Source organism: Blennius ocellaris (assembly GCF_963422515.1).
Source record: "Blennius ocellaris genome assembly, chromosome: 1".
NCBI classification, from domain to species: Eukaryota; Metazoa; Chordata; class Actinopteri; order Blenniiformes; family Blenniidae; genus Blennius; species Blennius ocellaris.
The window spans coordinates 25,299,479-25,313,337 of NC_137650.1; the positions used below are offsets into that span (position 1 = coordinate 25,299,479).

At 37.7% G+C, this 13,859-nt stretch overlaps 1 protein-coding gene across 1 annotated transcript in view; it reads right to left on the bottom strand.

Moving 5' to 3' along the window:
• syt7b (synaptotagmin VIIb) overlaps positions 1-13,859 on the bottom strand; it is a gene marked incomplete at both ends in the record, with an annotated part of 100,282 nt that overhangs the window by 40,409 nt on the left and 46,014 nt on the right. The window contains 3 exons of the mRNA XM_080495377.1: positions 178-312; positions 1,330-1,409; positions 10,263-10,366. Coding sequence (XP_080351503.1) covers positions 178-312; positions 1,330-1,409; positions 10,263-10,366 — 319 coding nt within the window. The remainder of the gene's footprint in view (positions 1-177; positions 313-1,329; positions 1,410-10,262; positions 10,367-13,859) is intronic.

Below are 13,859 nucleotides of genomic sequence, written 5' to 3' on the forward strand. Positions count from 1 at the left end.
ATAGACTGAAAGAGCAATTGGAATTCCAAATTCTGCTTCCTACGCATATGATTACACTGCTGATAATGTCCAACAGTCATAGATCATTGGAGGAGTTCTCCAAGGTGTACAGAGCCCCTGTTCAGTACAGCCCTGCTGAGGCAGAGGGGTCCCTTACCAGCCATGACTGAGACTCACTTGGGCGTGAGGCGAGGGTCTCCGTAGGGGGCATAGGGAGACATATTTAACAGGAACTCCTTTGGCGGGTAGGAGCTCCACCTCTGTTGCACATTGCTGCTGTCATTGTTATTCCAAAAGTCTCTGTCTAGATCACTGCAGGCAGACACAAACAGAGAAACAGGTGAGAGAAGCCAGCAGTCACATATATATATAAAGAAGTTACAAAAGAAAAACTGAGCAATGATGACAGATACAATAAAAAATAATACGAAGTTGAGGAAAACTTTACAACAAGTGCAAAGTTTGAATAATTTATCATGTCTCCAAAGGTCAGGGAGAGGGTGTTAAGAAATGTGAGGAATGGAATTATGTCAATGCTTGCAAAGTTCTAATTTTCAAAGAGTAGCGATGGCGTTCGTTCGGCATAGATATTGAATATATTTGCTCTAACCAAATGTGGTGATATTAAATTTACATCCATGTCCAACATAACAGACATATTGAACATGAGTCTATTAAGAAGGAAGTGACGTGCACATTTTATCACTCTGCCAGTCATGAAGAAACAGATAAAACTTTGTAGGTAGACGGAATTCATTTCAAATATTAAAAAAAAATTGTATTAATTGAGAAAGCAATTTTCAAGGAACTTGAAATGTAGCAAAGAGAAATAGTACTTGGTTTAGTAAGTGCCCAGTTACTGAATGCCTATTTTCAGGAAAGAACATCCAATTGATTGAAATACAATAATTGAAAACACTATAATGTAAAGAAATTCTTTTTTTTATTTTGGTCATTTACATGAACCTGCATTTCCCAAACAGATCAGATTGTTTTTATTTCCTAAAAAAAATGTACTTACCATAGACTTACCACAAACAGAAAACACACTTAATAGTATTTCTGCAGCATCTTTCAGAGATTGTAAAAGCCAACTCTTTCAAACAGACTGTATGACCAGAATATCATTTGTGAGGAAATGAAAAGGAAGACTTTTTTTTTTTCCCTCGAGAAGAAACTTTGACAAAAAGGAAAACAATTGCTGGAGAAATGTATAATTTCTAACTACACAAGAAACTACAAGCTTTCTGATCAGAAAAAAGCCATTAAAACATGATACTATCACCACATCATTGATCATTTCCATGTTACCTTCTCTCTGACACTTACTTGATGGCTTTATTTTCCCCTCGACCTCTCACAGACTCTGGTGAGCCAGCAGCCTCCACCCCTGGCTTATTCCTCTTCCCCTGAAAAGACACGAGACAGATGCAATGGTAAAGGAAGGGGGGGGGGGGGGGGTTAATAACTCTTATGCCTTGTATGTTGTTTCACTACAGAAATGCTCAATAGGGAGCCCTTTGAAGAAGCTTCAGGTTCAAATGCATTAAGAAAAATGACATAAATGAGGGAAGTGCCAAAAAAAAAAAAAAGAAAAGACAAAAATGGGTTGATGCCAGGACTGCAGCCAGTCGGCTTCAGAGAATTAGAACGTGATGAAGGGGCACTTCACTACAATGAGACGCAAAAACACACTCTCATGCATGACAGATGTCTGTACACACAACAGGAAGGACAAAGTAGCTGGAAGCAGCTGCAGAAGGCTGGGAGCAACCACAAATACACACACACACACACACACACACACACACACACACACACACACACACACACACACACACACACACACACACACACACACACACACACACACACACACACACACACACACACACACACACACACACACACACACACACACACACACACACACACACACACACACACATATATATATAGTCTCAATATGTATATGTATATCAATTTAAAATAAAATCTAATAAAGGCTTTTTCCTTTAATAACAAGACATGGTGTCAGCTGGACATTCTGAACATGTCCAATTATTCATGTCAACCTTACCACATATATACTTATGTTCATTCAAGGCATGACTTTTAGACTGCTGTTTAGAGGCTCAAATAAACTGCCAGCAACGTAATGAGCCTTGTGTCAAATTACACACACTTGGCATCTTGTTAAATAAGTTGAATTAAGCAGGGTTCTTTTTTTTTTTTTTGTAAGTAGCGCCGTAGAAAAGCAATCTCAACTAAAAATCTCCTCTCCTCCATTACTATTAATGAATGTAAGTAAGAATATAATTAAGTCGGAAATTTAATTGATGGGAGACATTGCCTGATCACGTACGGTGCATCTCCTTAAAGAAGCGGTAATAACAGATTAAAAGCAGCGGCTGAACTTTATATCAAAAGGCAGTCTGACAATTAAACCCAACGTTAAGTTCAGATTGAGAAAAACAAAGATGTTTGAAATATTTAAATAAGCACACAACTTTTTTTTCTTTTTCTACAAGTCGTAACACCCAGTGCTCCCTTTGAAACATATTGTGGGACTGCCTTTACTAGATCTGTGAACAGCTTTACCACTTAATGGGTTGCGTTTTCAGAGAAGCAATATGTGCTCGTTACAGTTACTGGCCTCTGTGCTTTATTGGACTTTATATTTATTGAACTCTTGAGGGTGATAACACTGAACTCTGTCCCGCTGAGTCACACAGACCCTCGGCTGTTACATAATGCTTTCCCAGCACGAGCTCACGACAAGGACATGAAGAGCACATATGCAACCAAATCTTCAACAAGAAGATGCGTCCTCAATGTGCTGTGAAACAAAAGTGGAAAAATCTACTTTTCAAGCGATACGTCTGTGAACAGATAATATAATTTGAGGCTGATCCCATTTGGTTATTCGAGCTGCTATATATTCACTGCCTGTAATTAATCATCACTTCATCAGCGCGACTGAGTTTTAATTAAATGCATCACGTTTTGATAAAAACGTTACACTACATACTGATCGTTTAAATGAGAATATTACACCATGCCATAAATTTATAACTAACATGTAATGTAGGTGGTCACATCACAATGACGTTTTAATTTTGACTTTCATTTTGAAGGAGCCCAAACAACTGTGTGATAGGGGAAGAAACATTACTTTAGTCTCTGCTTAGACACGAGTACTTTTTGTTGATGTTTTCTCTGGAGCGGTTTGGTGATAAATGTGTGTCTTGACTTCTCTTTGCCCTCCCAACCTCTTTTTAATCTGAACCAGATCCATCAAACATAGTTGGAGAGTGATTTATAACTTCATCCTTTGATGTGTCTGTTACTCCATCCCTCGTCCTCGGAACTGAAACGTTTCAGCAAAGCAATCTCCTCCTCGAGGAAAGACTACAAAAAAAACAACAACAAAAAAAAACTGGACCGACTCCACAAACATGCGTGATTAAAGGGCACGGCACTGGGCATGGCTGCTTTGTAAGTGACAGCGCTAAGCAGCGAGACAATGTGCAGTCAGGTAGGAGATGATGCAAAGCCTCAAAATGAGGACAGCCTGACATCCGGATTTGCTCAGCCGAATGAAATTATGTTGCTTCAATGATTGATGACAGCCAGAGGAGTCGGTGGTGAGTGGCTGTCACAGATTTGTGAACAAAAAGATGGCTTTTTCAATGTATTAATATATTTACAAGCAAGTAAATCATGAGATTAATGGATTTAACAGAACTAATAAACTTCTTAGTAATAAGAAATATAGGGGACAAAGGTGTAAACGTTAAACCAGTTAATTTGGAAGAAAGACAGACTGCTTCCCACAGTGTGACCGATGCTACATACTGCAGCTAGTAGAAATCCAGGAGAAAATGACACTTTAATAACTTTAAAATGACGTTTAAGGTTGGAAATTAATTAGAAACTTTCGTAATTAATAAAGCTGACAGTTTGGGCTGATTTTTGAGTTAAGCTGAGATATGTTTAGACTGCTGGGACGTTCTCTCGCTGTCCTGTTGTCTGTGCTCTTTCTCTGTACCTTCCTGCAGGATCCCTGACGGTGGAAACTTTATGGTCAGAGCCTCCTGCGTCCATCACATCTGCAGCAAGTGTATTTATAACAATATGTTTGTTGCTTGTTGCTCTCTGGCTCTGTACTCTTTTTTTTTCCGTCTTTCTACCCTCTAACCCCAAACTGAAAAAAGCAGAAAGGTGCTACCTTTGAGTTTGGATCTAAAAACCTGTCTTCTTTTTAAAAGAGGGGTTTTTCCATTCCACCGTCACCTATGCTTGCTTGGGTCGAAGAGTTGGGTTTTTCCGTTTCAGGCTTTGTGGTGACTATGTTGTTTTGGTGAATAGATAAAATGGAATTGAACCAACAGAATGATAAACGAGGCACATGATGGTTTGCAGGTTGCCACAAGTAAAACACAAGTCTGCGCCCACACTCTTTGTATTGTTCTCTTTTAAAAGTTATAAAACAACATGAACACCAGATAAAAAAAGCTCCATTCTTGATTATTTTTATTTAGCTCTCTGTTAATGGCGCTGGCAGCAAGAGTTACCAAAAGTACTTACAGTTACTTGAGTAGAAGTACAGATATTTGGGGGGAGTTATAGTATACGTAACAAGTATACGTTTTAACTTTAATTCTAAAAAAATGATTAAGGTATTTTTAACAGTTTCCTGGTGGTGGAGTCAGTATGTTGCTGTTATAATACTGTTAGTCCATATGGGAACACAGGCATATTCAGTTGCAGTGACACATAATGATTCAACTTGTATCACAGTTTTTTCAGGATGAAAATAACACATTTTCTTAATAAATGAATTGCTGTAGTTTTTATATTTCTTAAATAATATTTATCAAATTGTTATCACAGATCAGTTACAGATTCATTTTCAGTTAAGAAGTTTCTGTAGTCATTTTCTTCTGTTCAAAGCAAAAACTATTTATCTGTTATTGTCAACAGGTATTGTTTATTTCTATTGATTAATTCAAAAGAATATTATACTTTTATTGTCATCATATTGTAGACATTGTTACATTTTTGTTGGCCTCCTTTTCAGTTGTTTCTTCCCAACTGCTTTGTGTCAAAGAACAAACAAACAATGAATTCCTCAAAATGAAACACAAAGGTTTATTGTCTATGCAAATTCTCATTTGTCCTGATAAATGAAAGCAAATTGAATCTGGCTAACTGGACTTGTTTATATGGTTGGATGATGTTATCCAAGTGGCTTCACCCGTTCTTGCTGCTCACTAGATAGTATTTGTAAGAGGATATCTATCGTGTTCTTCTTTTTTTTGGTTTCCAAAGCAGTTGTTCACTTTGAAAGCAAAGTGATGAATGCAAAGCTTATATCTAGTGAGATATATCAAGCAGTCTGCAGGCTTTCAGACAAAGCATGGAGCTGAATGTTTTACTTAATTCAGCTTTCAGTGTCCAGCATACAGATGCCCCCACGATGTGTTCTACTGTATCTGTCTCTAATGCATCCACAATGCGCTCTATTATTTATCATGCCACATCTCCAGTGTCCAGCTCAGCAGCACAAACATTTTTAACAGCAACCCAAGCCGGGGGCCTGACCCTCTATCTGCCAACAGCAAGCGCATAGAGGCATATGTACGCCATAAACATACGTACATACAGTAGGCCAAGGACACTACAATATACCATTCTGGGACTGAGAAGGATAGATTTTCCACCGTGAGGAATATGCTATCAAGTGCAGCTCATCTATCTTTAAAGAGAATCATAAAATCTTCAGGAAGCTGGAGAGGAGAGGGTGGAGACGGTACAATGTTGTGAGTGTGGGAGGATGTAAGAAACGGAAGGGATGATGGCGAGGATGGGGGGGGGGGTGGGGGGGGGGGGGGGTGACAGGGTACAGTAACGGAGTGGAGGGACATGTTAGAAACCAAAAAGACACAGGCTTGAAACAGAAACCCGACTAATGACGCCGTGCAGTGGATGCTAAATAGGAACTGAAGTGGAGGAGTTGAAAGGGATGGAGGGCGGAGTCCTGTTCAGAGCAGCGTGGCTTTGCTTCCCAGCGGAGCGGCCCCTCGAGTCGTGCTGTCATCATGTTTGTCACACACCTGGATGTTGAACAGCGACCAGCAGCACCTTCCCTTCCCGCCTGCCTGAATACCTCCGCAGCTCTTTCTGCCACCCCACCCCCTCACCCCTCTTTTCCACTCCAATACACCAGCCAATGGCACGAGACCAGACTGCTCCGTGTCTCCTGGAGGAAACCCTTCTGAACAAAGCTGTTTTGTGTGATTATTACGAGCTCTACCTTACAAAAAACGTTAATACTCAAAATCTCTCTGATATTTTATTTATGTAGTGTCATTTATCTTCTGGCAGTCGCTCGTTTCATAATTGCTGGAATAAACTGATTGAAAACTCTTGGCAGCATAATTAAGATGAGGATACGATTGTGCTTCATGCTAAATGTTATTGCCTCCTTAATCTTGTTCTTCAAACAGACTTAAGCTTGTTTTTATCGAATTAATCAAGGAAATGAATTGTTAATGACATTGACCAACTGTTGCTGGCCACAAATATATGTAATAGTGTTTACATTTGATATGTAGAATAATACTACATATTTTCTACACGTTACACCATTAATAACATGACTCTTTTTCTTTTGAAGTTTTTCAGCATTAGTTTGTTTATATTTACAGGTATAACATCTACAAATACAAAGAGGTACAATGTTGAATGAATCTACGTAAAAAAGAAAAAAATATACTTGACATTTCGCGTGAATTCACAACAGTTCAGCTCTACTCATTTTTTTGTTTATTTTCAATTTAACTGTTATCAGGAAAATTACCATATTGTTTTAATTTCTTCACGCTAAAAAGAGAAAGTTACTAACAATAACTGCACAATAAATAGTTGCTCTATTCAAATGAGACAGGTGTGGTTTGGGTCAGGTTATTAAGAGAGTTCATTAAAAAATTATGACAACACACAATTACATAAACTCAGTTGTGTTTTTTGTGACTCTAATGTTATTATTAATCCAAACAAATTTCAAAATCAACTAAAATAACATTTTTAACTAACGTTACAAGTCATTAAAATGTAAATAAAGTGTATATAATGTCATTACGTTCAGATAATACTAAGGTTAATATTATGGCAAACAAAACAAAAACAAAAAGGTGACATGGAGGATTTCAGAAAAAACAAGTACTATGAGGGTAATGAAAAGGAAAGAGGAATGGTGGTGGAAAAAAAGGAATCAACGGTGATGTAACAAGGACATGAAGACAAAGTGACAAAAGAAAAGAACACAGACTAGAATATTCAGTCTAAAAAGAGAGAAAAGGCAACACAAAATAAGAAACAAAGATAGTGCACAAGAAAAATAAGAAGTGGGTTTGTTTGTTTGGTGTGGGGAAATTCTAAACACTACCGTAGAAAAATGAAATAATTGTAGCTCAGCTCTGTTTTGTCCAAGCAACACCGCTAATTCACAGCTTGCGCCCAGCAGGTTTCATTAACTGCTGAGCTGCTGTCACCTTTCAAACAGGGAGACAAACGGTGGGACAAAAGGGAGGCGAGGGGGAAAAAATAAGGCCGGATAGAGCATCAACAATACCCACAATCATGATTTAAAATTTTTAATGTATGGGAGGAATTGCGATAGCTCCAGGAGCCAATAGCTTAGAGTGATGCTTATTAACATATGAATCATTAGCATGGCGCTGCAGGCTGAAGGCGCACTGCCATGATCCGCAAAGCTCACAAAGACGTGTTATGGCCCCGAGCACCAAGGCCTCTGATCATGTTTGCTGTCGTGAACAAACATACAACAGCCTCACCCACCCCCCTCTGGTGCCAGAGAGCACAGAGAGAGAGAGAGAGAAAAAAAAAACAGCCATTCAACAACAACACATAGAGAGACATCCGTGTGTACATTCAGTTCAAGGTCACAGCATCATCAAAAGAAAGCCTGACTGCCCACACAGCCATAATCCATCTTCACCGCCATGTGCCATTTTTCAGGGGCGCGGTGTGAAAGAATGCGACTGTGAAAGGTGAAGGAAAATGTGCATTTAGAATAAAATGTGCCCCTCAACCAAAGAAATGGATGTTTAAACTTACTACTCTTCTGTGCAATTTGTCAGAAACTTTTAAGTCCCGACAGCTGACAGTTAATGTTTTGTCACGACTTTAATCCTATTGTATTAGTCTTTGGACAGATACTGTAGATCAGTATTATAAACTGCAAAGATCTGACAATTCTTTTTTATTATGTGGACATTTAAACTCACATTAAATTAAAAAAAAAAGATGTTTCAGAGCAAAAGATTGATGTAAAATGTCATTTACATTAAAAAAAATTACTTTTTGAGGGGATTTGAGCCAACTATTTTTCTTTGCATTTATTCTCGTGACTGATGTCTTCATTGCTCTATTGATCATTTTATCATGATGTAAAATCAAATAGAATGTTTTGCGCAGATTTTTGTTTTATTGTTTGTTAAAGGCACTTGACATGTTAGAAAAGAAATCTGAATACATTTAGAACTATTAAATGTGAATGTTTTTTGTTAATAAAAATATTACAAATTGAAATAACATCAAACCAGATGCTGAGCATTGTTTTTTTTATTTGTTTGTTTGTCTGGGTTGTTTTGTTTTAGAAAACATGAAATACTGCAGTAAAGGGCCGGGCTATTAGTTAGTTATAAGTTCTGCTAAATGGAATAATATCTTGGTAATACAAAGCAGTTCTGCATTAGTCTCAAAACTCTAAAGTTTGTTTTCACTGGTGATGCTACTTCAAAATGTAGTCCTTGAACACACAGAATAAGTACAAGAATTTACTTCTGGAATTAATAAAGTAGTGCAATTCAAGTCATTTCGATTTAATTCAATGTATTTACTTTTGAGTTCAATAAATAAGGACTTACATTTTCACATCTCAGTAAAACAACACATTAGGCATTAACCTTCCTTTTTTACACAATTCTGAACACAGTAAAAACTGTACGATTTTGCGTAAGCACAAACTTCAGACACTGGAGAATATTACTACCAATAGTTATTATGATTGATACATTATAATAATTTCTCATTGACCAACCAGTCAGTGCACAATACCAGTATCTGGATTAGATTTAGGGTTAGGGTCATACGAAACATTTTCACACATTTATAGAAGATGTAAAACAAATCAACCCCCCCCTCCCGAAAAAAAAAAAATCTTCATTGCGTGAGCCTTTAATATCACATCTTGTGCACTGATGGATGGCAGAATAATTAATGAACAATATCGCAATCTAATAACGCCCTAAATTGTTTCCATATATTTCAAAATCGTCAGAGATTTTTACATTTACACTTTTAAGATTGTTAAGAACTATCATACCTGTAAATAAGCAAAGCATTACTTCATGAAATATTAAAGAAAAAAAACCCAACACAAATTAAACATCACCCACACACAAACAAATTATATCACTTAGCCTTATGACTTTTGTGTGACATACAATAAACAAAGATTAAACTCGACGACAACCCAAAATCAGCTTTTATTCATGGACGGAATAAGTAACAATAAATCTCAAGGAAACTTGTATCATTATTCAAATCTTCTCTGTTTTTTCTATACTGTTTATAGCTTTTTCTGGTGTAATTTGTTAATATTTATCCAAGGCATGGTTCTCCTTGCACATAGTTAAATCTTTAGATTGGCATTAATTCAATGTGTTTTAATTTAGGAATGTATTTGATATTATTCTTCACTATTTTTTGCTAAATGCCCTTGTACATTTTCTATTTATCTATTGACTGAAATATCTTAGTGTCCTTAAATATAAAATTGTCTCTTATCTTACTTTATGTGTAAGCCGCTGATTACTTGAGTTTTCCCTGGTTGACATAAAGTGAATAAAACAACTGCCAAGTTTTGACTTCAGCTTGGTGTAACATTTCTTGTTTCATGGTGGAGCGAGGGCACGTTTATCATTTCAATTGATCTTTTATTGTGATGCTCGGGGAATTTAGCATTTAGCTGAGAACCTACCATTAAAAATAGGCACGTGTGCCCTGACAGTGTGAGATTAGAGTTAAAAGCCTGAACCTGGAGCTCAGCGAAGTTGGCATCCATCCCCATCTCCAACCAACACATACTTTTTTAGTTTCTCGGGACTCAGAGCAAACGTCCGTACGGAAACATGCGAGGTGAAATGTGAATAATCAAGAGTGAAACTTACCAGTTTACGTTGACACCAGGTGCAGACACCACACAGAGCTACCAGCCAAACGGCACAAACTACGAACGCAACAGATACCAGGAACACACTGAGAGACACTGAGCCTGAGGGAGAAACACAACGACACATGCAGACAGGGGTATTAGTACATTAAAAAAATCAAACTTGTCACGCCTTAAAGTTCACTGTTGAACCCGTCAATATGTGAAAAAACCCTATGTTTTCCGGCGAACGCAAATGTTTTATAATGTGCCATATTTTCTGCCTTTCCCCATTCATCACAGTCATCTGGCATGTGACATCAGTACGACAGAGAGCAATGTAACGGGCGACAGAAAGGCGTTGAAACAGCTTCATGCTTACGTTCCCTGCATGTATCAATGAGAGATGCGCACATGCCAGGAAGAGATAAGATCGTGAGGCCAGAAGCCGTGCAATTACCAGCTTCCGCTTTCTCTCATCTATCTTGTAAAATCCTTTCGCAACTTTGTTCTCGTCTTGTCAGATAAAAACTTCCTCCGTCGCCTTCTATTCGTCATCTCCATTTCTTTCAATTACTGGCTCTCAATGATGCTTTTCATTCTGTTGTCTGACGAGCAATTCCAAATGCAGCGGCACAAATGGAACACATTGTTGGCAAACAATGAGTTGATAACCGCAGGCCGATAATTTTCTAAATTCCTCTGAGTCTGAAAAAAAAGAATCCAACATCTAAATTCTCCTTTATTCCACAGGTATACTTTTCATTCTCGTTTGTGTGCTGTAAACCCCCATGAATTATAAAAAAGGATCAGATGAAATCACTCAATTCTACTCCACTCTACACTCAGATTTGTTCCAGCTTCTTATTTCATTGTCTTTCATCAATCCAACCGTCCACATATCCCTAAATCCTCCCCACCATAATTTTCCACATTAGATTTTTGGGCAAAATGTCTTACATTGTTTGTGACTCCAGCACAATACTTAGCTCAGGCTCAAGCCATTTTAATGCTTTTCTGTTGATACGGCACATGTGTCAGTCCATTGTCTCCATCCTGTTATGGACCTTTAGATGTTCTTGGTTGGGTAAGAGGTTGTATGTGCCACAACGTAATTCAATGCCATAATGCTATGGGGTATCCACATCAATGCTTTGGGAGATCTCCTTCCACAAAGTATAGGGCGTTTCACCGTACTCTAATTCTTGGAGGAAGAAATGTAGAAGTGGTCACACTTTCCGACCTCTTCAATCACACAATCCTTAATTTGGTTCTTTTTCAGTTGCAACCAGCAAACAAACTCCAGCAATTAAAAAAAAATGGCCTTCAGGGAGAACATGCAAACTCAGCTCACAGTCCATGAGTCAAATCCCGGTCTTGTTGTGAAGCAACCATGTTAAGTACTGCCACTCACGCATATTCTTCCATTCAAGATCAATAACCCTGTTTGTATAGCTATACAATCAGCATATTATGCTATAATTGTTCTCTCTGTTTACATTTAATAAAGTGCCTCATGTGGAGGTGCAGCAGGTTGAATCTTCACCTTGTGTGCAATTCCACTTTTTAATTCAGGGGGCATCAGTGAGCCGATCAAGAGGTTACCTTTCATCTAGCACAGTGGTAACAATCACTCTTTGTTCTTTTACTTACTAGTTCATAGGGGAGATGAGATCAAGAACCTACAACACTACATGGGCTGCTTTTTCCTGCTTTTGCAAGAAGGTCACAACACCTGTGATATAAGGATTCAGCGCTTCAGAATCGTGTGAAACTGCACAGTTTTATCTGCAGTTACCGGTATATAAAAGCATCTGTTTCACTTTCTGTCCAGCAGCTCAGTCTGACATTGTTGCATTTTGATACTATTCAATGAACGTAATAAAAACTTCTGACTTTAGAAAGTCATTATTGTAAAAAGTGAAACATATTTTGTGCGGGTATAGCAGTTTCAAAGGCAATCTAAAGTCTAAAACCCACAAGTCTACATAATCAGAGTTCCATTTTAAATGTCCACTTCTATTTACCTGCCGACCTCAAAATTAAAGTCTATTCAACAGCTTGATAGGGTATCAGATTTTTTTGATTATGGTGGCAATTAAGATGCCAGGGTTGAATTTTGTGCTCTGAGCCCTTCACTCTGGCAGCAGCAGGTGGGTTGTAGTAACCTCACTTTCAGAAGTGTTTCAGTGCATAACAGATAAGTGCTCTCGATCTCACCAGTGTTTCTGTTCCAATTTAGAGCAACAAATACAGGAAATCAAAAAGCAACCACAGTGGGGGAAAAACACTAAAAAGAAAGGAATACTTTCAAGTGAGAAAGAATGACTCCTTTCAGAACTGTTACAAATCTCCAGCTCCCTTGGGTGGATACTCGGGTCTGATTAATGCTTTTATTTGTATAGTGTGTCATCACCTAATTGTCTTTATGATTTCAGGCATTGTTGCCTCGGAAAAATTTATTTGACGCACAATAACAGCTCAGCTCCAATATATATCCGAGTTAACCTCTGAATCGTAAAGTTTCCAAGTTCAACAAGAAAAGATCATCAATATTGGCATAACAGTTAATGTTTGTTTTGTAGTCTCATTATTGTCTCACTCTGCAATAGTTTTAATGCTTGTCTTGTGGCCAGGCTATTGTGTTCAAAAGATTTGACGATGCATGAATTGACTAAATTAGATCCACAACATAATGTCAGTGTATACACACACAATTACAATAGTAATGAAAAGCCTACTCTTGTTAGTTTTTATTATTATAACAGGAAACAAAAAAAATGATAATGAATACTATAACACAGATATACCATATTTTCCAGACTATAAGTAGTGAGTAAAAATTGTTTCCTTCAAAAAACAAAAAAGTGCCATGAAGAGAAAAAAGACCAAATAAGCCTCATTGGTGTATAAGACACTTATTCATGTCCAGATGTAACTGCACTGTCGACAGGTTTTGGACCGCAGCGTCCGTTTGAGATCAATCTGCAAATTTGTTCCTCCAGCTCTGGTCCATCGAGCTTTGAGCCCATGATTAGCCTTCTGTGTTTTCCTCTTCATCAATAACAGTTTCTCTGCTTTTCTTCTGCCTCTCACAGTTTCTCAGAACCATTTCTGTTGCTCCATTTCCATTTTTCTGCTGCATATTTTTTAGTTTTCACTATAAATTCTGGGGTGTAGCGTGACCCTTTTAGTGACATTATTTAATTTTAAGAAACGAAAAATGTCCAATAAAAGATTAGCTAACTTTTTTTTTCTGACCAAGTGGCATTCAGAATTTTTTTGTTTTCAGGTGCCTCTGTCAAAGAGTAAAACAGAGTGGAAAAAAACCCTCAACTTTGTAGAGTTGTAAATCTATGAATTCAATCAGCTTTACAATAAGAGAAAGTCAATTCAGTCCTCTCTATCACAAGCCATTTTGCACAAAGCCAGACCTTCCCTTGTCCACTACTAAAAGAATAAATAATACATTTATACAGGAGCATGACTCCCCTGGACCTCACTGATTTCTTCAATGACCCAACCCACCCCATTTGCATAATTGAATCTAATCAGTGTGAGTGGATTAGAAATGGGAAGAAGACTTATTAGAGGCAGGTATGAATGTAAATGGTGT